Consider the following 27,453-nt stretch of genomic DNA (forward strand, 5'->3'; position numbering starts at 1 on the left):
TGTTCCCTGGGGTCACGACCTCTTTACCTTTGTGACATCAGCAGCAGGCCACATGATGCGGACACTCCAGAGACCAAGGAAGAACAGACCGTCCAAACGTCAAGTCAACCACCGGCGCTTCCTACACAACATGATCCAGAGGTGTGTGTGTACCGTATGTGTTTCTGGTGAGAGTGAGTGCCATTATAAGATGCCTTAAACTGAAATGTTATACTGCCCCTTCTCTCAAACAGGAAGTTTGCAGAGATAGAGGCAGCCAATCACCAGCTTGTGTCTGTCCTCTTCTCAACGGAGGAAGCGAATAGCGACACACCTTCCCCATCACGACAGCCAATAACTACTGACCAATCTAACAGCACCTCTAAAGAAGGTATTCTCTCTTTAATTATCCAGGTAACTTGATGCATAAATTAAGCAAACTGGGCTCCTATGATGTTTATACTTATCTTCACCTTTTGTCCTTTCTCCTCCCTCTGAATGAACCACCATGTTGACTCAGACTCCCCTCCAGCTCCTGTAAGTGCAGAAGCAGACCTTTCCCTTTGTTCACATGAAACTGAAGCCCTTGCAACAGAACAGAAAGACCCTGGAGACCAATGGAGGAGACTCAACCCCAAACATCTCCAAATGGACCAGCCCAACAGCAACACTCCAAGTAAAGGAACATACCAAACGACTCATAAACAGTGGGGCAGAACAGAAAATCAAACTGACTATAGATCATCCATAACATCAGAGAAAACCATTGTCTTAGAACAAGAGGAGGAACACTTTCACACAGAACCCTTCAGTTGTGATGTCACTTCAGAGGAGAGCCTTTACAGCTGGATAGACAGCATTAGAGAGAAATATGAAACACAACTCAGACGCGACTCAAATTCAAATATCATGGCCCCAACTCAAAACCAGAGGGCTCTACCTCTAAACTTGGATACCTCAACTTTCAACCCAACACCCCTCTCGCCCGGACTCTCCCCTCTGTCCCTAGATTCCTGTGACTTTGGAGTCACAACGGTCGCAGACAACTCCGCTTGCTCCCAGTCCCAAAACAATATGGCAGACAGTGACACAGTGGAGAGCCAGAGAATGGACATGTTGATGCTGTGGGACTCAGAGGTTGAACCACAGAATGATGGGGACCCTCCGGCCCATCTAGAGACCATCTGGGGGTATCCTGGTGAAGAGAGGAGCCTAGGTTATAAGGCGCACGTTGATGACATCACGTATCAGAACCAATCCGAAAGTTTCATAGAGAAGTTGATGCTCCACACCAGCAGGAGTGACGGTAGATCTGAGATGGAGCGGATTGACTGTGATGGAGGGCAGTATGAATACGGATCTGGATACGGATGTTCTATAGATCCAGTAACAGCCATAAGAGACTTCATTAGTGGCCAAGGCAGCTCACAGTGTATGTTGGAGAGTGCTGTGGGAAGACAAGGTACAGACAGGCAGTTCACCTGTTTAAATATTACCCCAAACCAACTTTCCACCTCTGTAGGCTACCATTGTGACTTCCCAGACCCTAACATCCTTCAGAGGTCTTGTCCCCAACAAGATGGTACCTTCTCATTGGTGAATGATGATATGAATCAGAGTTGTATTCCCTTTGAGGGAGTGGCCAGATCCTTCCCGGCCCCAGGTCACACCCCTCATCCGCATCAGGTTCTGACCCCGCCCCTGGAAGATGATTGGCTGTTCACTGATATCATGGGGGCCCATCAGTGTGAGTAGTGGGTCCCGCTACTGCCCAAATTCGCTGCAGTGCCACTAAAAAGGGGGAATGATACTTCACCTTATAAATGATCTATTGTGGTTTGACTGTGTTACTGTATTCACTTCTGTATGTGTGTAATGTTAACTTATTGATAAATGGTGAAACGTAATTAAATAAGTCAGTGTTAGTCTCTCCTTACATTAAATTACAGTAAACGTGTACATGTAACTGAGTGTTCACCAAACCAATTAACAAATTGAAACACACAAAATGTCAAAACCAACAACATATATTAAAGTTCACCCCAGTCAGATATGTTTTATAATTACAGCATCATAAACAAAAAATGGCTAATAAACAACACATTTCCAAAATGTTCAATTTCCACAGAAGCCATAAAAGAAAGAGAATCAACAAAATTATAACACCTTTGAAAAAGCACCGGTCTCTCTACAGAGGCACGGACACTTCAGTTCTCTGATCGCATTCCAGGGGTCAGCCTTTAACCTTTAACCTCAAACCAACCTTTCTACTACTTCCCCTGAAGACCAAACCTAGATAGTTTAAAATGTAGTGATCTTCATTTTCACAACTTTAAAGTGACAGTTTGCATCCAAATAACATTTAAAACATCTGCTCAGATCTTTGACAAATCAGTTAGATTTCCATATAAAATCTGCATCATCTTCAGAGAGATGGGACTGACTGTGAAACACTGATACTGTCAGAGTCTGCCCTCTATTGGTGCATATGTAAAGTGCAGAATTTACAGTAACTTACAAAAAAAGTACATTTTGCCAAATAAATCACATGAAGAGGAAGAAAAAAAAGACCAAATACATTTTTCTGTAATCAAATACTAATAGAAATCATTCTTAATTGAAATATCCCATGTCCTCATTAGGTTGCTAGTTCTGAAGATCTGACTGTTTCTATAGTACCGTCATGAAAATGATCAAAATGGATCTTGGCTTTGCTCTCCACTGTGTCAAGCTTGACATGAGATAATGATGGTGAACGATAGCTTTGCTCTCCACTGTGTCAAGCTTGACATGAGATAATGATGGTGAACTGTAGCTTTGCTCTGATAAATGCTCTTTAAACAACCTTTTAGTCGTTCAACCCCTGCATGCTTTTCAACGGGAATGTCCTAGTCTTATGTGGAGGGAGATAAATACTCTTCCCTGTGCAAGAGCAGACAATCGTGAGACTATGAGGCCAATGCTATTATCAATGGAATGCACCACCATGCAAATACATAGTGTTTTACTAGACTGAGCAGCAAAACATTTCTATGTCAAGGTGTCCTGTGTCTGTAAGAACAGTATGTGGACAGGACATTTACTCCCTGTACAGACTTCTGCTGTGTCAGGTAGAGAGGTTCTGGGGCTGAGAGGAGTTCAAATATAAACAATATACATTAACAAAAAGGCTTTGCACTTGTTAAACTTCATGAATCGTGAATGTTGTTGGAGATTAAAGGGGGCGGGGCATGTATACTCTAAAACCATATCTTCTAACTGGGTAGAAATCTACCTGTCTGTCACTTAATGAAAAGACAGCATTTTGGAAGATTCAACCCCTTATGTCTTCCGCAAAAACACTATTATGATATTAGGGGAGGGAAGCCTAGAGCGTTGCTGTTCTAGAATGATCTATACAGAAATTCTGGGTAGAAACAGGGTTTTCTTGGTGCTTCATAGGACAGATCTGAAGACAATGAACTCAACGGAAGTTGCTGGAAAAAGTCCTCCACTTTCGTCTGTTATTCCAGAGGGTAGTTCCATGGATTACAGTGGAAATTCCTCCAACACCAGTCTCCGCCATACTAATCTACTTGAATCTATTCTATTCTACTACGTATACAATAAGTCCCTTTTCTCATCCATACGCCCACCATTTGGTTAAAAACAAAAGCTTTGTTCCATAAATATATTACACAATGAATGAATAAAAAAAAACAATATTAAAATGTACAATATGTCTGTTTGATAAAAACAAAAGGTATGGATGCTTATGATATGTTGAGAATGACTAGCAGTCTCGAAACACCAACATTACGTCCTCAATTTTCACATTTGTCTGTTCTGTGTAAGAGATTCCAGTGTCCTGCTCCACAGGTGAGTTCTGATGTAGTGTTGGTTACTGTCTTAAATGTCTGTCATCTCTCTGTCCAATATATTTCCAGTGCATTCCCTACTAACCAAGACCTCCAAACGTCCCTAACATCCTGATACACTGTAAAATACAACCACCAATACCCCATCCAGGAATTATTCAACAACACAAGTCAACATAGATAAACAGATGTTGTTAACCACAATCTACCTAGTAATTGTGATTCTGTTCTTAACCTCTCTCCATTGCCATGGTTACAGTATGTGTGAGGCCCTGCCTTCCTTTCCATCAGTGCCAGTGATAGCATACCAGTATGTCATCTACCAATGATATGTCTGAACAGACTGGAAACAATACAAAAAACCAGCGGCAATAAATAATGGAGGATTTTGCTCATATTCAGACTGATATAAATTACATAGATTCAACTGCCTGTACTTTATAAGAAGCGATATGTTAAAGACTTAAAGAAACTATCTACCTATACCTACCTATGCAATCCATTGGCCTATCTACAGTAACTACCCATCTGTCTCAATCCAAAAAGGTCAATGAATGTCTAGATAACCCAGATCTGAGCACAGCACCGAAGACAGACTGCATGGAGTTTGTTTTGCAATAGTGTTTGATGCAACTGCAATAACATGTTTGGTTGTCATCGCTTCTCATGACAAAAGATAGCAACATTTCATCATCTTATGACAAGCATAAGATGGATCGATAAGGTCTACGATGATGCCGGTGATTATACCCTAGCCAGTTTCACCAGTATGTGTGATGACGGAGTGAAATATCATCAGTCTTTTTCTATAAAAACTTGACGCTGGCTTCATTCTTCGTTGTGCATACAACAGCAAGGTTGATTATCAGTTTTCATTTCTTCTCTCTCACTTAACCCTCTTCCCTGATTGATATTTTACCCATATATGACCTAATTCAAACTACAAACAAATTAGTAATATATCCTAAAATACTTCACAGACATTCTGTGATGTTTTCTAAAATACGTTTTAAAATAATAATTTGGCCTTAAATTGACATTCAAGTGAGAGAGAGAAAGATGAACAATTCATGGGAGCTTCTCCCAGGCTTGTTAAAAGACAGAAGAGCATATCAGCTGTCTTTCACACTAGCAGTCAATGAGCGATTGCCTTTTCCAAGACACACACTGACAAAGGGACTACATACATAGAAACATGAATCAGTCCCCTGTGTGTGGGCGTGTGCATGTGTTTCTCTAGTCTTGCAAAATGTCTTCCCAAACATGCAGATTGTCATTAACCCTTTGAGGAGTGGAACATTATTCGGAGTGTTTTATTCCAGGATTCTACAGCATTCTAGAACATTTAGCAGCCCTTTACGATGTCATCAACTAGAATGCTAAACACAGGGCGGAATATTGTCAGAGTTCCTCAAAGGGTTAAACATGGCTTTACATTGATAGTGGCCAGTAGCCATCTTATTTCTGCCATTTGAAGGGTAATACAGTATCATAATAATAGAACATGACTATGTTGATATAATTCACTTTCCCTCAGATTTCTGGGAGATGAAGTTTCCCCCAGTGAGATTACAGTCCATATTCTTGCTCACGAATCATCAACAAATCCTCTTCCCCCCCTTAAATTGTGTGTGTGAGAGAGAGAGAGAGAGAGAGAGAGAGAGAGAGAGAGAGAGAGAGAGAGAGAATGTGTGTGTATGCTCTCTGTTCTAGTTTGGACTGCTGAGGAAATAGTTTAAAGAAGTGCAGGATCAGTAAGTCAGTCTCTGTGAGGGTGTATTTGTATGTACCGTAAATTCCGGACTATAAGCCGCAACTTTTTTCCCAGGCATTGAACCTCGCGGCTTAAACAATGACGCGGCTAATATATGGATTTTTCCCGCTTTCAATTTTTGTTTCTCCAAAAAAACACATTCTGTGACGTGCTCAGTTTTTTGGCGGCATGAAGCTTTCATTAGACCAATGAAATTGCCGAACGGGTTAAGGTCAAACAACTTTTTTGTTTACTGTTTAGATTAAATCGAGCGCTTTCAAACTTCCCATCATTCTGATTACGGTAGTCATTTTGTCAACCTCATCATGGCAAAGACACAGAGAAATGCATATGATGCAGCTTTCAAGTTGAAGGCGATTGATCTGGCTGTTGGAAAAGGAAATAGAGCTGCTGCACGGGAGCTTGGTCTTAATGAGTCGATGATAAGACGTTGGAAACAGCAGCGTGAGGAATTGACTCAGTGCACTAAACAGTAAACTAAAGCTTACCGCAAATTTTTTATTTTTTGTTACAAGCCGTGTTTCGTTAAAGCCTATTTATTTTTGTTACAAGCCGTGTTTCGTTAAAGCCTATTTATTTTTGTTACAAGCCGTGTTTCGTTAAAGCCTATTTATTTTTGTTACAAGCCGTGTTTCGTTAAAGCCTATTTATTTTTGTTACAAGCTGTGTTTCGTTAAAGCCTGTGTAAAGTTCATTTGTTTCAATGTACCAGTAGGCACCTGCGGCTTATAGACATGTGCGGCTTATTTATGTTCAAAATATATATATTTTTTTAATTCAGTGGGTGCGGCTTATATTCAGGTGCGCTTAATAGTCCGGAAATTACGGTACATATACATGTATGCAGGCCTATGTGTACATATACATGTATGCAGGCCTATGCGTCTGTGTGAGTATGTATCTGTATGTATGCGTGTGTGTGAGTGAGTGAGTGTTTGTGTGTGTTACTCAGTGTCGTTGAGGCTGTATGGTGGGGGGGGTCCCAGACTGTTGTTTTCAGAGGGGGGGGTGGGGGTGCCGGGGCCAGTTCCGGGGCCAGTACCAGAAGAAGGGGTCGGGGAGGGGGGGGGCTCCTCCGAGTCAGAGTTCTCACACGACAGATCATCCACCAACGCCCTGCGACCTGAACGCATCCCAAGGGGCATCGGAGCACGCCTGGCGGGAGAGAGGTGGTAGAGAGGGTCATGGAGATGGAGAGGAGATAAAGGGAGGGTTTTTCATACAGTGCATTCGGAAAGTATTCAGATCCCTTGACTTTTTCCACATTTTGTTACGTTACAGCCTTATTCTAAAAATTGATTTAACCAATTTTTTCCCTCATCAATCGACACACAATACCCCATAATGACATAGCAAAAAGAGGTTTTTATACATTTATACATGGTGCCAGGTTTCCTCCAGAAGTGACACTTGGCATTCAGGCCAGAGTGCAATCTTGGTTTCCTCAGACCAGAGAATCTTGTTTCTGTCACGCCCTGATCCGTTTCACCTGTCTCCACCCCTCCAGGTGTCGCTTATTTTCCCCAGTGTATTTTTCCCTGTTTCCTGTCTCTCTGTGCCAGTTCGTCTTGTATGTTAGTCAAGTCAACCAGCGTGTTTTTCTCGTACTCCTTTTGCTATTCTCTTTTTGCTAGTCTTCGTGGTTTTGACCCCTGCCTGACTCTGGACTTCTTTCCAGCCTGCCTGATCATCCTGCCTGCCCTGACCTTGATTCTGCCTGCCCTTCGGTACCTATTGGACTGAACTGGTTTTGACCTTTTGCCTGTCCACGACCATTCTCTTGCCTTACCCTATTGGATTATTAAACATTGTAAGACTCCAACCATCTGCCTCCTGTGTCTGCATCTGGGTCTCGCCTTGTGTCATGATAGTTTCTCATGGTCTGAGAGTCTTTAGGTGCCTTTTGGCAAACTCCAAGCATGCTGTCATGTGCCTTTTACTGAGGAGTGGCTTCCCTCTGGCCACTCTACCATAAAGGCCTGATTGATGGAGTGCTGCAGAGATGGTTGTCCTTCTGGAAGGTTCTCCCATCTCCACAGAAGAACTCTAGAGCTCCGTCAGTGACCATCGGGTTCTTGGTCACCTTCCTGACCAAGGCTCTTCTCCTCAGATTGCTCAGTATGGCTGGTTGGCTAGCTTTAGGAAGAGTCTTGTTGGTTCTAAACTTCTTCCATTTTTTGGTACCCTTCCCCAGATCTGTGCCTTGACACAATCCTGTCTTGGAGCTCTACGGACAATTCCTTTAACCTCATGGCTTGGTTTTTGCTCTGACATGCACTGTCAACTGTGAGACCTTATATAGAAAGGTGTGTGCCTTTCCAAATCAGGTCCAATCAATTGAATTTACCACAGGTGGACTCCAATGAAGTGGTAGAAACATCTCAAGGATGATCAATGGAAACAGGATGCACCTGAGCTCAATTTAGAGTCTCATAGCAAAGGGTTTGAATAGTTATGTAAATAAGGTATTTCTGTTTATTTTTAATAAATTAGCAAACATTTCCCAACATTTTTCTTCACTTTGTCATTATGGGGTATTGTGTGTAGATTGATGAACATTTTTTAAAATCCATTGTAGAATAAGGCTGTAACGTAACAAAATGTGGAAAAAGGGAAGGGGTCTGAATGCTTTCTGAAAGCAGTGTATATCTGATATGTCTCTATGAGGGACTGGAAAGACAAGAGCCCTCTTGTGTTATAAAGGTGACTAAACCCCTGAGACATTACACTAATAAGAGGACAGGATTTCCTCAGTTTAAAATATACTGCAGTCCACACAGCTAACTGAAATCTTAACTTAATGAATTGCACACGCACGCACACACAGACCTACTTCTCTGGTTTCCGTTCAGATGTCGTGATGCTGAGTGGATGGAGTGGAGTGTGAGGCAGACTGATGGACAGTGTGTCAGTGTCAGATGAGGTCAATGGAAGAAAAAACATGCAATAATACAACATGGTGGTAGTAGGTGGCAATGGAACTGCAAACGTCACTCAGATTATACACACACACACACACACACACACACACACACACACACACACACACACACACACACACACACACACACACACACAGCGGTAGTACTACCTGAGATGGCTGCGTAGAGCGGTGATCTCGCGGGTCATGCTCTGGGAGCTGTCAGTCAGCTCCTCCATCTCTCTCTGCAGTTTACGTCTCTGGGCGTTGGAGCGAGAGTTATCCTCCTCCACCTCCTCGAGCTGCCTCTTCAGCTGCCTCAGCCGGCCCATAGACTTATCCAACTGGAGAGAGGAGGGAGGGGGAAGGGGGTAGAGGGAGTGAGAGAGAGAGAAGAAGAGAATGGGTAAAGTGGAAGAGGAGAAGACAATAGAAGAAGGGGGGGGAAGGGTATCAGAGAGGGACGGAGGGAGAGAGTTAGACAGATTAAGCACAGAACAGAAGGACTGGGATTACATCCCACAGATTAAATTCCAGATGATTTTTGAGAGGGGGGTCAGTATCACCTCTACCTCTACACTGTAGAGGGATTATTTTGTTAGGTATATTTGGGAGGAGATAACCCCTACCTTCCCCTGGTGCCAGGGCTGGATTAGATTAGGACTGGGATTAGCAGGACCAACCACTCATTTTGGGATGAAAACACACCCTACTGTATCTCTCCATTTCTATGGTGAACTCATAGAGAGGCGGTTTCATACCTGTTCTCTGTACTGGTACGTACCTATTCTCTGTACTGGTCTGTACTGGTTCGTACCTGTTCTCTGTACTGGTCTGTACTGGTTCGTACCTGTTCTCTGTACTGGTCTGTGATGGTTTGTACCTGTTCTCTGCACTGGTCTGTATTGGTACGTACCTGTTCTCTGTACTGGTCTGTACCTGTTCTCTGTACTGGTCTGTACTGGTTCGTACCTGTTCTCTGTACTGGTCTGCGTGTCTCCTCTCGTCCTCTGCCTGCATCATCACCTCCTTCAGTTTTTTCTCTGTCTTCCTCACCAGCTTGTTGGCTATCGCTCGCTCTCTGGGGGGAGGGGAGAAAGACTGAGTCATGTTTTATCCCCACACCCAGAACATTCAGTCAGAATAGTAGTGTAAGAAGTGAGATGTTAGAGGGAGGAGAGGGGAAGGAACGGGAAGAGAGGGATGGGAGGAGAAGTAAAGAGAGGGGAGGGGGAGTGAGGAAAGGAACAAGGCGAGAGAAGAAGTGTGAGGGGAAATCCATCAGAGAATGTGTGTTCCCCTCACTGTCTCTCCTGCTCCAGCTGCTCCTCCATGCCGTCCATCTTGGCCTCCAGGGCGGCGACACTGAGCCTGTGTTTTCCCCTGACAGCTCCCTCCATCTCCCCCAGCTTCAGCTTCAGCTCCTTGTTATGCCTCTCCAGAGCCTCCCTGGCCCCCTCAGCCTTCTGGCCCAGGGTCCTCTCTCCCTGCAGCTGCACCGTCAGAGTCTCTACCTGTGGAGGGAGAGGGGAGACAGAGGGATAGAAAGGGAGATTAAAAGCAAGAAAAATGGACAAATGCAAATCGAGTCCAGGATACTGTGTGTGTGTCTGTATTTGTGTGAGATTGTGTACCTGAAGTGTAGTCTTCCTGTGTCTCTCGGCCACTAGTTCAGCATTGCTTTGCTCCTCCTCCAACTCCTCCTCCAGCTGAGTGACTCGCGCCTCCAACCTCCGCTTCTCATCACACAGAGCAGACCTGACAACACACACACCGTGAGTAATACACACGCATAATACACAGTAATACACACACCGTGAGTAATACACACGCATAATACACAGTAATACACACACCGTGAGTAATACACACGCATAATACACAGTAATACACACACCGTGAGTAATACACACGCATAATACACAGTAATACACACACCGTGAGTATTACACACGCATAGTACACAGTAATACACACACCGTGAGTAATACACACGCATAATACACAGTAATAAACACACCGTGAGTAATACACACGCATAATACACAGTAATACACACACCGTGAGTAATACACACGCATAATACACAGTAATACACACACCGTGAGTAATACACACGCATAATACACAGTAATACACACACCGTGAGTAATACACACGCATAATACACAGTAATACACACACATAATACACACACCGTGAGTAATACACACGCATAATACACAGTAATACACACACCGTGAGTAATACACACGCATAATACACAGTAACACACACACTGTGAGTAATACACACGCATAATACACAGTAATACACACGCATAATACACAGTAACACACACACCGTGAGTAATACACACGCATAATACACAGTAATACACACACTGTGAGTAATACACACACATAATACACAGTAATACACACACTGTGAGTAATACACACGCATAATACACAGTAATACACACACCGTGAGTAATACACACGCATAATACACAGTAACACACACACTGTGAGTAATACACACGCATAATACACAGTAATACACACACCGTGAGTAATACACACGCATAATACACAGTAATACACACACTGTGAGTAATACACATGCATAACACACAGTAATACACACACCGTGAGTAATACACACGCAAAATACACAGTAATACACACACACACACACAAGTACACGCACATACAGAAAGGAAAATAGAAAGAGATACTGACTTCCCGGTAGAGCTGTTGACGATCTCATCAGCCATGTCATCTCTCTCCTGCTGGGCCTGTCTCCTCATCTTCTCAGACACTGATAAATCCTACACACAGAGAGACAGAGAGAGACAGAGAGAGAGAGAGAGAGAGAGAGAGAGAGAGAGAGAGAGAGAGAGAGAGAAAGAGAGAGAGACAGAAGGAGAGAGACAGAGAAAGAGAGAGAGAGAGAGGGTGTTAGCATTCTAAAACACAAGAGTTTGTGTCTTCGCAAATCTCTCTCACACACACACACACCAGCACACACACCTCTGTAAGCTGCAGTAACTCCGCCTCCAAGGTCTGCAGGCGCTTCTCTGTGTCTTTTGATTGGACGACCACCTCGTCACGGGCCAGTTTGGACTCATCCAGCTCACGAAGCACCTCCTTCATCTGAACCTGAGAGAGAGCGAAAAGGAGGGTTGATTAAATATGGTTTTCCACAAGGCTCTGTGCTGGGACCCTTACCGTTCTCATTATAGCTCTGGTTTATATATCAGTTAACTCCACAGCATCTAATCTCAGACCGAGCAAGCAGCATTAGAAAGAAAGAGAGAAGGGGGGTGTAGCTTACCTGCAGTCTCCGTAGCTGCCTAAGCCCCTCCTCCCTGCCGCGATTGGCTGTCTCCACCTGGGCCTCAGCCTCCTGTAGCTCCGCCTCCAGCTGCTTCTTGACGGACATGGCCTGAGAGCGTTGACTCCTCTCCTCCTCTAGCTGGGTCTCCAACTCCCTCACCTGGGGGGGAAGGAGAGAAAGAGAAGGGGAGAGGAGAGGGAGATGGAAAGGAAGGGAACAGCAGAGAAAGAGAGAAGTTTAGCATCTAATCCAAATGAATAACTGTCTCCCCATATTCAGGCTTGATACACTCCTCTTCTTCTCTCTTCTCTCCATACCTGTTTGTTGAGAGACCTCCTCTTCTCCTCTCCTTTCTCCTCCTTGGTGCTGATCTCTCTCTCAAACTGGGCCCTGAGGGCTTGGAGGGTGACCTCGAGCCTCAGCCTGGAGTTCTCTGCCTCTCCCAGCTCCTCCTCCAGCTCCTGGGTCTGAGTGCGCAGGGACTCTGCCTCTGTCTCCAGGGCCCGCCGGGAACGCTCCAATTCATGCACCTGACACATGAGGAGAGAAATGTGTACTTGTTGTGAGATACATTTTCACTCTGTAATACACATACACACATTCTCACACACATTTACATACACACACACACACGTACATTCTTCCCCACGTCATCCTGCTGATTGACTAGTTGTTCCATGTCTATGCGGAGCTGCTTGTTAGATCTCTCCAGCTCGTCCCTCTGATCTTGGGCCTCCTGCAAGTGTGGATGGGAACAATGAAGTATCAACACTCACTATTATTTAGATGAACATGAAAACAACGTTTTATGCTGATAACTGGATAATAATCTGTGTCGTCACTCCAGCGGTACCTGCAGGGCTCGTGCCAGTGACAGGGAGCGTGTCTCCTTGTCTCTACTGTCTGCCTCGGCCCTGTCTCTCTCCTCAGCCAGCCGGGCACTCACCGCCTTCTCCTCTGACAGGCACTGAGGGGGCAAAGGGCAGGGGTTACATCACGGGACATTACCTCTCACCTTTAACCTCTAACCCCTGAACTCTGACCTGGTCAAACTTCTTCTGCCTCTTCTCCAGGGTGGTGCAGTTCTGTCTCTCTCTCTGCAGGGCCAGAGTCATGTCCTCTATCTCCTCCCTCAGCCTCTCCCTCTGACGCTCCACGCGTTCTTTCTCCTCCTCCTTCTGTCGTTCTCTCTGGACGGCCTGGTCTAGGTCTCTCTGAAGTTTCCTGCGCGTCTCCTCTCCTGCCTCCACCGCCCCATTCACCTCCTCCGACTGCCTCCGCAACTCAGCCAGCTAGAGAGGGAGAGAGGGAGTGATGGTGAGGAGGAAGATAGACTTACTGTAGAAGACAACTGAACATGTTTTCTATTATAATCTAGAGGAAAGGTTTTTTTACACAATGATGATTACCTGCTGAGTGTGAGTCTGTATCTGCCTGGAGAGATCCTTGGCTCTCTCCTCTTCCTCCTCCACTCTCTCCATCAGTCCATTCCTCTCCTCCTCCAGAGCTCTCACCCTGGAGCCCAGAGCCAGCTTCTGACGAGTCTCATCCTGAAGTAGCTCCTGAGAGTGAAAGCAGGAAAGTGATCACGCTCTCAGGTGCCGATGTGAGTAAGACCTTTAACCTCACTAGGGTAGGGGGCAACATTCGGAATTTTGGATGAAAAGGGTGCCCAAAGTAAAATGCCTGCTACTCAGGCCCAGAAGCTAGGATATGCATATAATTGGTAGATTTGGATAGAAAACACTAACACTCAGTTTCCAAAACTGTTAAAATAATGTCTGTGAGTATAACAGAACTGATATCCATCCAGGAAGTGCTATTATTTTGAAATGGCTGTTTTTCCATTGAAAGCCTATCCACCATACAAAGACTTATGACCCAGTTCACGATCCCTATGGCTTCCACTACATGTGGCCAGTCTTTAGGCATTGTTTCAGGCTTTTACTCTGAAAAATGAGGGAGAAACACCACTTTCAGTGAGAGGACAGTGGAAATTTCCAGACATGAGTCCTGCGCGTGACCGGGAGCGCACCTTTCTTGTTTTTCCTTTTCTATTGACGAAGCTATTATATTTGTTTGACATGTTTCTACAAACTTTTATGGTACTTTTTTGATTTTGTGTCTGCCTGCTGTGACCGCGCTTTGTTCCAATGGATTACTGAAGTTTTTGAAGATAAAAAGGGACTTTATCGAACAAAACGAGCATTTATTGTGTAACATGGAGTCTTGGGAGTGCAACCATATGAAGATCATCAAAGGTAAGTGATAAATGTTATCGCTATTTCTGACTTTTGTTACTCCTCTACTTGGCTGGTTACTGTTTGTAATGCGCTGTTCTCAGATAATCGCATGGTTTGCTTTCGGCGTAAAGCCTTTTTGAAATCTGACACAGCGGTTGGATTAACAAGAAGTTTATCTTTAAACCGATGTATAACACTTGTATGTTTTATGAATTTTTATAATGAGTATTTCTGTTTTTGAATTTGGTGCTCTGCAATTTTACTGGATGTTGGCCAGGTGGGACAGTAGCGTCCCACACCCCCTAGTGAGGTTAAACAGGTCAACATTCACAAGGCTGCAGGGCCAGATGGATTACCAGGACGTGTACTCCGAGCATGCGCTGACCAACTGTCAAGTGTCTCCCTGACCACCATAGTCCCTGTGCCCAAGTGTCTCCCTGACCACCATAGTCCCTGTGCCCAAGTGTCTCCCTCACCACCATAGTCCCTGTGCCCAGGTGTCTCCCTGACCACCATAGTCCCTGTGCCCATGTGTCTCCCTGACGCCCAGGTGTCTTCCTGACCACCATAGTCCCTGTGCCCAGGTGTCTCCCTGACGCCCAGGTGTCTTCCTGACCACCATAGTCCCTGTGCCCAGGTGTCTCCCTGACCACCATAGTCCCTGTGCCCAGGTGTCTCCCTGACGCCCAGGTGTCTTCCTGACCACCATAGTCCCTGTGCCCAAGTGTCTCCCTGACCAGCATAGTCCCTGTGCCCAAGTGTCTCCCTGACCAGCATAGTCCCTGTGCCCAAGTGTCTCCCTGACCACCATAGTCCCTGTGCCCAAGTGTCTCCCTGACCACCATAGTCCCTGTGCCCAAGTGTCTCCCTGACCACCATAGTCCCTGTGCCCAAGTGTCTCCCTGACCACCAAAGTCCCTGTGCCCAAGTGTCTCCCTGACCACCATAGTCCCTGTGCCCAAGTGTCTCCCTAACCAGCATAGTCCCTGTGCCCAAGTGTCTCCCTGACCACCATAGTCCCTGTGCCCAAGTGTCTCCCTGACCACCATAGTCCCTGTGCCCAAGTGTCTCCCTGACCACCATAGTCCCTGTGCCCAAGTGTCTCCCTGACCACCATAGTCCCTGTGACCAAGTGTCTCCCTGACCACCATAGTCCCTGTGCCCAAGTGTCTCCCTGACCACCATAGTCCCTGTGCCCAAGTGTCTCCCTGACCACCATAGTCCCTGTGCCCAAGTGTCTCCCTGACCACCATAGTCCCTGTGCCCAAGTGTCTCCCTGACCACCATAGTCCCTGTGACCAAGAAGATCAAGTTAACCTGCCTAAATGACTACCGACCCGTAGCACTCACATCTGTAGCCATGAAAGTGCTTTGAAAGGCTGGTCATGGCTCACATCAACACCATCATCCCAGAAACCCTAGACCCACTCCAATTTGCATACCGCCCCAACAGATCCACAGATGACGCAATCTCTATTGCACTCAACACTGCCCTTTCCCACCTGGACAAAAGGAACACCAATGCTGTTCATCGACTACAGCTCAGCATTCAACACCATAGTGCCCACAATGCTCATCACTAAGCTAAGGACCCTGGGATCAAACACCTACCTCCGCAACCGGATCCTGGACTTCCTGACAGGCTGCCCCCAGGTGGTAAGGGACCTGGCCGTGTGGTGCCAGGACAACAACCTCTCCCTCAACGTGATCAAGACAAAGTAGATGATTGTGGACTACAGGAAAAGGAGGGCCGAGCACGCCCCCCATTCTCATCAACAGGGCTGTAGTGGAGCAGGTTGAGAGCTTCAAGTTCCTTGGTGTCTACATCACCAACAAACTAACATGGTCCATGCACATCAAGACAGTCGTGAAGAGGGCATGACAAAACCTATTCCCCCTCAGGAGACTGAAAATATTTGGAATGGGTCCTCAGATCCTCAAAAAGTTCCACAGCAGCACCATCGAGAGCATCCTGACTGGTTGCATCACCGCCTGGTATGGTAACTGCTAGGCCTCCAACCACAAGGCGCTACAGAGGGTAGTGCTTATGGCCCAGTACATCACTGGAGCCAAGCTTCCTGCCATCCGGGACCTCTAGGAAGGCCCTAAAAATTGCCAAAGACTCCAACAACCCTAGTCATAGACTGTTCTCTCTGCTACCGCAAGGCAAGAGGTACCGGAGCGCCAAGTCTAGGTCCAAAAGGCTTCTTAACAGCTTCTACCCCGAAGCCATAAGACTGCTAAACAGCTAATCAAATGGCTACCTGGACTATTTGCATTGACAGGCCCCTTTTTTACACCGCTGCTACTCTCTGTTTATAATCTATGCATCGTCACTTTGCCACTACCTACATGTACATATTACCTCAATTACTTCAACTAACCTGTACCCCTGCACATTGACTCGGTACCGGTACCCCCTGTATATAGCCTGCACATTAACTCGGTACCAGTACCCCCTGTATATAGCCTCCACATTGACTCAGTACTGGTACCCCCTGTATATAGCCTGCACATTAACTCGGTACCGGTACCCCCTGTATATAGCCTGCACATTGACTCGGTACCGGTACCCCCTGTATATAGCCTCCACATTGACTCGGTACCGGTACCCCCTGTATATAGCCTGCACATTGACTCGGTTCCGGTACCCCCTGTATATAGCCTCCACATTAACTCGGTACCGGTACCCCCTGTATATAGCCTCCACATTGACTCGGTACCAGTACCCCCTGTATATAGCTTGCACATTGACTCGGTACCGGTACCCCCTGTATATAGCCTCCACATTGACTCGGTACCAGTACCCCCTGTATATAGCTTGCACATTGACTCGGTACCGGTACCCCCTGTATATAGCCTCCACATTGACTCTGTACCAGTACCCCCTGTATATAGCCTCCACATTGACTCGGTACCGGTACACCCTGTATATAGTCTCCACATTGACTCTGTACCAGTACCCCCTGTATATAGCTTGCACATTGACTCGGTACCGGTACCCCCTGTATATAGCCTCATTATTGTTATTTTATTGTTGTTCTTTTATTTTTTACTTTAGTTTATTTACAAAATATTTTCTTAACTCTTATTCTTCTTAAAACTGCATTGTTGGTTAAGGGCTTGTAAGCATTCCACAGTAAGGTCTCCTGTTGTATTCGGCGCATACATTTGATTTGATATCAACATGGAAGTGGTTAAAAACAGATGATGAAGGAGTTGGCAGTGCGTGTGTGTGTGTGTGCGTGTGTGTGTGTGTGTGTGTGTGTGTGTGTGTGTGTGTGTGTGTGTGTGTGTGTGTGTGTGTGTGTGTGTGTGTGTGTGTGTGTGTGTGTGTGTGTGTGTGTGTGTGTGTGTACCTGAGCGTCGTGGAGCTGGCTCTCCAGGCTGCTGACCTCCTTGTTGAGACGGAGGGATTTGGAGTCAGAGGAGGAGAGAGAACTAGAGAGGGTCTCCATCTCAGACTGCAGCTTGTGCAGTCGCTCCTCTCTCTCCTCCCTCTCTCTGTCGGCCTGTGCGAGGCGTGCAGTCAGCTCCTGGAGTTGGCCCTCGGCCCTCTTGCGGCCCCTCTCACTCTCCATGCGGCCCCCCTGCAGGGACTTCAGCTCTGAGGCCAAGCTCACCCTCTCGTCCTCTAATAGAGTCTTGGCCTTCTCTAGGGCCTGACGGGCCTGGGGAGACGATACAACATCAGGAAGTACTACATACATACCATACGCATAGAAACACTACATTACAGACGTCTCAGTGACCAGTCTACAGAGAGAGAATAGCATGCAGGAGTCACTACCGACATTGTACTGAGGGAATAACACACTCAATATGCACAGAGTCACTACATAGGCTACATTCTGTGTGTGACTCACCCGCTTGCTGTTGTCCAGTTGTTCCTGCAGGTTGTCTATGGCAGAGCAGTGCTTGACTCTGAGCTCTGAGAGCTGGGCCTCGTGACGTCTCGTCTCCCCCTCAACACACCTCTGGAGCTCCCCCAACTCTGCCTCTCTACGAGACCTGAGTTCCTGCTGGGCCGCCGTGGTGTCCAGTGTGTCTTCCAGCTCTGTCCTCAAGGCCTCCAGCTCCTCCCCCAGGTCTCTCCTCTGTTTCTCTGCCCTCTCTCTCATCCCTCGTTCATTCTCCACTTCCTCCTTCAGCTCTGACACCTGAGACATGGCCTCTCTCAGAGCCCTCTGAGCCTCAGTCCTTCGTGCACCCTCCTCCTCCAACCTGGGAGAAAAAGAGAGAGAAGTCAAATATGGTGTTCCGCAAGGCACTGTGCTGGAACCGTTTGGATTACCATTATCGAGAGAGAAAGCAGTTTTGTAACACTATGCAAATAAGGGGGTTGATATTTCCACTCTTCTCAAGGTGTGTGAATATACAGTATAGAGCTCCTCTCACCTTCCCTGTAGGGTTGTGATATCTTTCTCTCTCTGAGCCAGGGTGCCCCTGAGTTCAGCGGACAGTAGTCCCAGGTCAGAGAGCTGCTCCTGGGCTTCCACAGCCTCTCCCTCCATCCTCCTCCTCCACTTCTCCTGCTCCAGACGACCCTGCTCCTCACGCTTCAACCGATCTACAGGAAGGAGGGGGAAGAAGAGAAAGAAAAGAGAAAATAATTCATACTAGGACAAGTTTCTGAAACAGTGTGAGTGTGCAGCAAGTTCATCAAATGTATGTCATAACGTTAAGTATGCATAACAAGTGCCATCAGTTAGGAACAAGCTTTACCTTCCAGGTCAGCAATGACTGCTTCCTGTTTGTTTTTCAGTTTGTTGAGACTCTTGGTCTTCTCCTCTTCCTCAGTCAGCGAGTCTGTCACCTCATTCAACCTCTCCTCCAGCTGCTTCTTCTCCTGAGAGACAGAGACAACATGGATAAATGAAGTTCCAGCTGAGTGAATCCTGGGTAGGTCAGCTTCTATAAAGCCCTTCAGTCCTGTCTAGCTGAGTGAACCCTGGGTAGGTCAGCTTCTATAAAGCCCTTCAGTCCTGTCTAGCTGAGTGAACCCTGGGTTAGTCCGCTTCTATAAAGCCCTTCAGTCCTGTCTAGCTGAGTGAACCCTGGGTAGGTCAGCTTCTATAAAGCCCTTCAGTCCTGTCTAGCTGAGTGAACCCTGGGTTAGTAAGCTTCTATAAAGCCCTTCAGTCCTGTCCAGCTGAGTGAACCCTGGGTTAGTAAGCTTCTATAAAGCCCTTCAGTCCTGTCTAGCTGAGTGAACCCTGGGTAGGTCAGCTTCTATAAAGCCCTTCAGTCCTGTCCAGCTGAGTGAACCCTGGGTAGGTCAGCTTCTATAAAGCCCTTCAGTCCTGTCCAGCTGAGTGAACCCTGGGTAGGTCAGCTTCTATAAAGCCCTTCAGTCCTGTCCAGCTGAGTGAACCATGGGTAGGTCAGCTTCTGTAAAGCCCTTCAGTCCTGTCCAGCTGAGTGAACCCTGGGTAGGTCAGCTTCTATAAAGCCCTTCAGTCTTGTCCAGCTGAGTGAACCATAGGTAGGTCAGCTTCTATAAAGCCCTTAAGTCCTGTCCAGCTGAGTGAACCCTGGGTAGGTCAGCTTCTATAAAGCCCTTCAGTCCTGTCCAGCTGAGTGAACCATGGGTAGGGTCAGCTTCTGTAAAGCCCTTCAGTCCTGTCCAGGATGAAGTAAGTGTTACAGTTAAATGCGGTCCAGGGTTTATACTGTAGCCAGTGTAACTATGGTTACCTTGCTGAGGCGGTCTCTCTGTTCTCCAGTGCTCAGCATCTCTGTCTCCAGACTCTTCACCTTGGTCTCCAGGGTAACCTTCTCCAACTGGAGGCGCTGTCTGGCCGACTCCTCCTCCTCCAACTGCTCCTCCAGATCCTGAGGAGGAGAGATGGAGAGGGGAGGAGAGGAGGGAGATGGGAGGAGAGGAGAGGAGGAGAGAGGGAGAGGGGAGGGGAGGAGGAAGATGGGAGGAGAGGAGGAGAGAGGGAGAGGGGAGGAGGGAGATGGGAGGAGAGAGGGAGAGGGGAGGAGGAAGATGGGAGGGGAGGAGGACAGAGGGAGAGGGGAGGAGGGAGATGGAGAGGGGAGGAGAGGAGGGAGATGGGAGGAGAGGAGAGGAGGAGAGAGGGAGAGGGGAGGGGAGGAGGAAGATGGGAGGAGAGGAGGAGAGAGGGAGAGGGGAGGAGAGGAGGGAAGGAGAGGTAGAGAGATGAAGAGAGAGGGGGAGTGACAGAACATTAGAGAGACTGAGAGATACAGTTATTCAGCAGAGCCTCTTATCTAAAGTTCCAAAACAATGCTGCTCTCTTCCTCATTATCATGTGCTTCATGTCCCCTTCTCTGTCTTCCACTCTCCCAAAACCCCCCACTGTCCTGTACCGTCACGTGCTGCTGCATCTTCTTCTTCTCATTGGTCATCTGAACGCCCCTCTCCTCCTCCTCCTCCAATCGTCCCTCCAGCTCCCCCAGGATTTCCTCCAACTCCTGCTTCCTGCTGACCAGTCTGGCCCTCATCTCCTCCGCCTCAGCAAACAGCTCCGCCTCCGCCTGCAGCTGGTCTGTCAGCACCGCCTTCTCCTCCATCAGCTAGGAACCAGGGATGAGAGGGGGAGTAAGGGGGAGAAAGGGGAAGAGAGGTAAGTGTTCTGGTCACTCTACCTGCTGGTACTTTATTATCAGATTTGTTGTACACACACACAGAGAGAGAGAGAGAGAGAGAGAGAGAGAGAGAGAGGGGTAGAAAGTGAGAGGTAAAGAGAGAGCGATAGATAAATAGATAAACCTCCAGATAGATAGATAGATAAACCTCCAGATAGATAGATAGATAAACCTCCAGATAGATAGATAGATAAACCTCCAGATAGATTGATAGATAAACCTCCAGATAGATAAATAGACAAACCTCCAGATAGATAGATTGATAGATAAACCTCCAGATAGAGAGATTGATAGATAAACCTCCAGATAGATAGATAGATTTATAGACCACCAGATAGATAGATAGATAGATAGATAGATAGATAGATAGATAGATAGATAGATAGATAGATAGATAGATAGATAGATAGATAGATAGATAGATAGATATATAGACCTCCAGATAGATAAATAGATAAACCTCCAGATAGATAGATAGATAAACCTCCAGATAGATAGATAAACCTCCAGATAGATAGACAGATAAACCTCCAGATAGATAGATAGAGAAACCTCCATATAGATAGATAGATAGATAAACCTCCAGATAGATAGATAGATAGATATATAGACCTCCAGATAGATAGATAAACCTCCAGATAGATAGATAGATAAACCTCCAGATAGATAGATAGAGAAACCTCCAGATAGATAGATAGATAAACCTCCAGATAGATAGATAGATATATAGACCTCCAGATAGATAGATAGATAGATATATAGACCTCCAGATAGATAGATAAACCTCCAGATAGATAAATAGATAAACCTCCAGATAGATAGATTGATAGATAAACCTCCAGATAGATAGATAGATAAACCTCCAGATAGATTGATAGATAAACCTCCAGATAGATTGATAGATAAACCTCCAGATAGATATATTGAAAGATAAACCTCCAGATAGATAGATAGATATATAGACCTCCAGATAGATAGATATATAGATATATAGACCTCCAGATAGATAGATAAACCTCCAGATAGATAAATAGATAAACCTCCAGACAGATAGATAGATAAACCTCCAGATAGATAGATAGATAAACCTCCAGATAGATAGATAGATAGAGAAACCTCCAGATAGATAGATAGAGAAACCTCCAGATAGATAGATAGAGAAACCTCCAGATAGATAAATAGAGAAACCTCCAGATAGACAGAGAAACCTCCAGATAGACAGAGAAAACTCCAGATAGATAGAGAAACCTCCAGATAGACAGAGAAACCTCCAGATAGATAGATAGACCTCCAGATAGATAGATAAACCTCCAGATAGATAGATAGAGAAACCTCCAGATAGATAGATAGAGAAACCTCCAGATAGATAGATAGATAAACCTCCAGATAGATAAATAGATAAACCTCCAGATAGATAAATAGATAAACCTCCAGATAGATAGATAGAGAAACCTCTAGATAGATAGATAGATAGAGAAACCTTCAGATAGATAGATAGATAGATAGATAGATAGAGAAACCTCCAGATAGATAGATAGAGAAACCTCCAGATAGATAGATAGAGAAACCTCCAGATATATAGATAGATAAACCTCCAGATATATAGATAGAGAAAGCTCCAGATAGATAGATAGAGAAACCTCCAGATAGATAGATAGAGAAACCTCCAGATATATAGATAGATAGATAGATAGATAGATAGATAGATAGATAGATAGATAGATAGATAGATAGATAGATAGATAGATAGATAGATAGAGAAACCTTCAGATAGATAGATAGATAAACCTCCAGATAGATAGATAGAGAAACCTCCAGATAGATAGATAGAGAAACCTCCAGATAGATAGATAGATAGATAGATAGATAGATAGATAGAGAAACCTTCAGATAGATAGATAGATAAACCTCCAGATAGATAGATAGATAAACCTCCAGATAGATAGATAGAGAAACCTCCAGATAGATAGATAGAGAAACCTCCAGATATATAGATAGAGAAAGCTCCAGATAGATAGATAGAGAAACCTCCAGATAGATAAATAGATAAACCTCCAGATAGATAAATAGATAAAACCTCCAGATAGATAGATAGAGAAACCTCTAGATAGATAGATAGATAGATAGATAGATAGATAGATAGATAGATAGATAGAGAAACCTCCAGATAGATAGATAGAGAAACCTCCAGATAGATAGATAGAGAAACCTCCAGATAGATAGATAGATAAACCTCCAGATAGACAGAGACACCTCCAGATAGATTGATAGATAAACCTCCAGATAGATAGATAGATAAACCTCCAGATAGATAGATAGATAGATAAACATCCAGATAGATAAATAGATAAACCTCCAGATAGATAGATAGCTATAGCTCCAGATAGACAGATAGATAAACCTCCAGATAGATAAATAGAGAAACCTCCAGATAGATAGATAGAGAAACCTCCAGATAGACAGAGAAACCTCCAGATAGATAGAGAAACCTCCAGATAGATAGATAGATAAACCTCCAGATAGATAGATAGATAGATAGATAGATAGATAGATAGATAGATAGATAGATAGATAGATAGATAGATAGATAGATAGATAGATAGATAGATAGATAGATAGATAGATAGATAAACCACCAGATAGATAGATAGATAAACCTCCAGATAGATAAATAGATACTTCTCCAGATAGGTCGATAGAGAAACCTCCAGATAGATAGATAGAGAAAACCTCCAGATAGATAGAGAAACCTCCAGATAGATATATAGATAAACCTCCAGATAGATAGATAGATAAACCTCCAGATAGACAGAGAAACCTCCAGATAGATAGATAGATAAACCTCCAGATAGATAAATAGATAAACCTCCAGATAGACAGATAGAGAAACCTCCAGATAGATAGATAGATAAACCTCCAGATAGATAGATAGAGAAACCTCCAGATAGATAGATAGAGAAACCTCCAGATAGATAGATAGAGAAACCTCCAGATAGATAGATAAACCTCCAGATAGATAGATAAACCTCCAGATAGATAGAGAAACCTCCAGATAGATAGATAGAGAAACCTCCAGATAGATAGAGAAACCTCCAGATAGACAGAGAAACCTCCAGATAGATAGAGAAACCTCCAGATAGATAGAGAAACCTCCAGATAGATAAACCTCCAGATAGATAGATAGACCTCCAGATAGATAGATAAACCTCCAGATAGATAGATAGACCTCCAGATAGATAGATAGAGAAACCTCCAGATAGATAGATAAACATCCAGATAGATAGATAGATAGATAAACCTCCAGATAGATAGATAGAGAAACCTCCAGATAGACCGATAGAGAAACCTCCAGATAGATAGATAGATAAACCTCCAGATAGATAAATAGATAAACCTCCAGATAGATAGATAGATAAACCTCCAGATAGATAGATAGAGAAACCTCTAGATAGATAGATAGATAGAGAAACCTTCAGATAGATAGATAGATAGATAAATCTCCAGATAGATAGATAGAGAAACCTCCAGATAGATAGATAGAGAAACCTCCAGATAGATAGATAGAGAAATCTCCAGATAGATAGATAGATAAACCTCCAGATAGATAAATAGATAAACCTCCAGAAAGATAGATAGATAAACTTCCAGATAGATAGATAGAGAAACCTCTAGATAGATAGATAGATAGATAGATAGGTAGATAAACCTTCAGATAGATAGATAGATAAACCTCCAGATAGATAGATAGAGAAACCTCTAGATAGATAGATAGATAAACCACCAGATAGATAGATAGATAAACCTCCAGATAGATAAATAGATACTTCTCCAGATAGGTCGATAGAGAAACCTCCAGATAGATAGATAGAGAAAACCTCCAGATAGATAGAGAAAGCTCCAGATAGATAGATAGAGAAACCTCCAGATAGATAAATAGATAAACCTCCAGATAGATAAATAGATAAACCTCCAGATAGATAGATAGAGAAACCTCTAGATAGATAGATAGATAGATAGATAGATAGATAGATAGATAGATAGATAGAGAAACCTCCAGATAGATAGATAGAGAAACCTCCAGATAGATAGATAGAGAAACCTCCAGATAGATAGATAGATAAACCTCCAGATAGATAGATAGATAAACCTCCAGATAGATAAATAGATAAACCTCCAGATAGATAGATAGCTATAGCTCCAGATAGACAGATAGATAAACCTCCAGATAGATAAATAGAGAAACCTCCAGATAGATAGATAGAGAAACCTCCAGATAGATAAATAGATAAACCTCCAGATAGATAGATAGAGAAACCTCCAGATAGATAGATAGAGAAACCTCCAGATAGATAGATAGAGAAACCTCCAGATAGATAGATAGAGAAAGCTCCAGATAGATAAATAGATAAACCTCCAGATAGATAAATAGATAAACCTCCAGATAGATAGATAGAGAAACCTCTAGATAGATAGATAGATAGATAGATAGATAGATAGATAGATAGAGAAACCTCCAGATAGATAGATAGAGAAACCTCCAGATAGATAGATAGAGAAACCTCCAGATAGATAGATAGATAAACCTCCAGATAGATAGATAGATAAACCTCCAGATAGATAAATAGATAAACCTCCAGATAGATAGATAGCTATAGCTCCAGATAGACAGATAGATAAACCTCCAGATAGATAAATAGAGAAACCTCCAGATAGATATATAGAGAAACCTCCAGATAGATAAATAGATAAACCTCCAGATAGATAGATAGAGAAACCTCCAGATAGATAGATAGAGAAACCTCCAGATAGATAGATAGAGAAACCTCCAGATAGATAGATAGAGAAAGCTCCAGATAGATAAATAGATAAACCTCCAGATAGATAAATATATAAACCTCCAGATAGATAAATAGATAAACCTCCAGATAGATAGATAGAGAAACCTCTAGATAGATAGATAGATAGAGAAACCTTCAGATAGATAGATAGATAAACCTCCAGATAGATAGATAGATAGATAAACCTCCAGATAGATAGATAGAGAAACCTCCAGATAGACAGAGACATCTCCAGATAGATAGAGAAACCTCCAGATAGATAGATAGATAAACCTCCAGATAGATAGATAGATAGATAGATAGATAGATAGAGAAACCTTCAGATAGATAGAAAGATAGATAGATAGATAGATAGATAGATAAACCACCAGATAGATAGATAGATAAACCTCCAGATAGATAAATAGATACATCTCCAGATAGATAAATAGAGAAACCTCCAGATAGATAGATAGAGAAACCTCCAGATAGATAGAGAAACCTCCAGATAGATATATAGATAAACCTCCAGATAGATAGATAGATAAACCTCCAGATAGACAGAGAAACCTCCAGATAGATAGATAGATAAACCTCCAGATAGATAAATAGATAAACCTCCAGATAGACAGATAGAGAAACCTCCAGATAGATAGATAGATAAACCTCCAGATAGATAGATAGAGAAACCTCCAGACAGATAGATAGAGAAACCTCCAGATAGATAGATAGAGAAACCTCCAGATAGATAGATAAACCTCCAGATAGATATATAAACCTCCAGATAGATAGAGAAACCTCCAGATAGATAGAGAAACCTCCAGATAGATAGATAGAGAAACCTCCAGATAGATAGATAGATAAACCTCCAGATAGATAGAGAAACCTCCAGATAGATAGATAGAGAAACCTCCAGATAGATAGATAGATAGACCTCCAGATAGATAGAGAAACCTCCAGATAGATAGATAGAGAAACCTCCAGATAGATAGATAGATAGACCTCCAGATAGATAGAGAAACCTCCAGATAGATAGATAGAGAAACCTCCAGATAGATAGATAGAGAAACCTCCAGATAGATAGATAGATAAATCTCCAGATAGATAGATAGATCTCCAGATAGATAGATAGAGAAACCTCCAGATAGATAGATAGATAAACCTCCAGATAGATAGATAGATAGATAAACCTCCAGATAGATAGAGAAACCTCCAGATAGATAGATAGAGAAACCTCCAGATAGATAGATAGAGAAACCTCCAGATAGATAGATAGATAAACCTCCAGATAGATAGATAGATAAACCTCCAGATAGATAGATAGAGAAACCTCCAGATAGATAGAGAAACCTCCAGATAGATAGATAGATAAACCTCCAGATAGATAGAGAAACCTCCAGATAGATAGATAGAGAAACCTCCAGATAGATAGATAGAGAAACCTCCAGATAGATAGATAGAGAAACCTCCAGATAGATAGAGAAACCTCCAGATAGATAGAGAAACCTCCAGATAGATAGAGAAACCTCCAGATAGATAGATAGATAAACCTCCAGATAGATAGAGAAACCTCCAGATAGATAGAGAAACCTCCAGATAGATAGAGAAACCTCCAGATAGATAGATAGAGAAACCTCCAGATAGATAGATAGATAAACCTCCAGATAGATAGAGAAACCTCCAGATAGATAGATAGATAAACCTCCAGATAGATAGAGAAACCTCCAGATAGATAGATAGATAAACCTCCAGATAGATAGAGAAACCTCCAGATAGATAGATAGATAAACCTCCAGATAGATAGAGAAACCTCCAGATAGATAGATAGATAAACCTCCAGATAGATAGATAGAGAAACCTCCAGATAGATAGATAGAGAAACCTCCAGATAGATAGATATATAGACCTCCAGATAGATAGAGAA

General features: G+C 43.8%; 1 protein-coding gene across 5 annotated transcripts in view; it reads right to left on the reverse strand.

The window, feature by feature from the left end:
• Nucleotides 1-1,990: 1,990 nt before the first annotated feature.
• myh14 (myosin, heavy chain 14, non-muscle) overlaps nucleotides 1,991-27,453 on the reverse strand; it is a 75,874-nt gene continuing 50,411 nt past the window's right edge. For 4 of the 5 annotated variants that reach the window (XM_082975556.1, XM_082975558.1, XM_082975555.1 and 1 more), the window contains 20 exons: nucleotides 20,434-20,640; nucleotides 19,792-19,929; nucleotides 18,820-18,943; nucleotides 18,493-18,664; nucleotides 17,961-18,318; nucleotides 17,454-17,765; nucleotides 13,261-13,413; nucleotides 12,895-13,143; nucleotides 12,705-12,818; nucleotides 12,489-12,587; nucleotides 12,169-12,381; nucleotides 11,849-12,010; nucleotides 11,545-11,673; nucleotides 11,254-11,342; nucleotides 10,165-10,288; nucleotides 9,836-10,044; nucleotides 9,503-9,611; nucleotides 8,702-8,874; nucleotides 8,444-8,503; nucleotides 1,991-6,765 (listed from right to left, as the gene is read on the reverse strand). In XM_082975556.1, coding sequence (XP_082831682.1) covers nucleotides 6,555-6,765; nucleotides 8,444-8,503; nucleotides 8,702-8,874; nucleotides 9,503-9,611; nucleotides 9,836-10,044; nucleotides 10,165-10,288; nucleotides 11,254-11,342; nucleotides 11,545-11,673; nucleotides 11,849-12,010; nucleotides 12,169-12,381; nucleotides 12,489-12,587; nucleotides 12,705-12,818; nucleotides 12,895-13,143; nucleotides 13,261-13,413; nucleotides 17,454-17,765; nucleotides 17,961-18,318; nucleotides 18,493-18,664; nucleotides 18,820-18,943; nucleotides 19,792-19,929; nucleotides 20,434-20,640 — 3,405 coding nt within the window. In that variant the 3' untranslated portion in view covers nucleotides 1,991-6,554. The remainder of the gene's footprint in view (nucleotides 6,766-8,443; nucleotides 8,504-8,701; nucleotides 8,875-9,502; nucleotides 9,612-9,835; nucleotides 10,045-10,164; nucleotides 10,289-11,253; nucleotides 11,343-11,544; nucleotides 11,674-11,848; nucleotides 12,011-12,168; nucleotides 12,382-12,488; nucleotides 12,588-12,704; nucleotides 12,819-12,894; nucleotides 13,144-13,260; nucleotides 13,414-17,453; nucleotides 17,766-17,960; nucleotides 18,319-18,492; nucleotides 18,665-18,819; nucleotides 18,944-19,791; nucleotides 19,930-20,433; nucleotides 20,641-27,453) is intronic. The other variant, XM_082975559.1, reaches the window with a different exon arrangement.

Source organism: Salmo salar, chromosome 05 (assembly GCF_965601325.2).
Source record: "Salmo salar chromosome 05, fSalSal1, whole genome shotgun sequence".
In the NCBI taxonomy this organism is placed as follows: domain Eukaryota; kingdom Metazoa; phylum Chordata; class Actinopteri; order Salmoniformes; family Salmonidae; genus Salmo; species Salmo salar.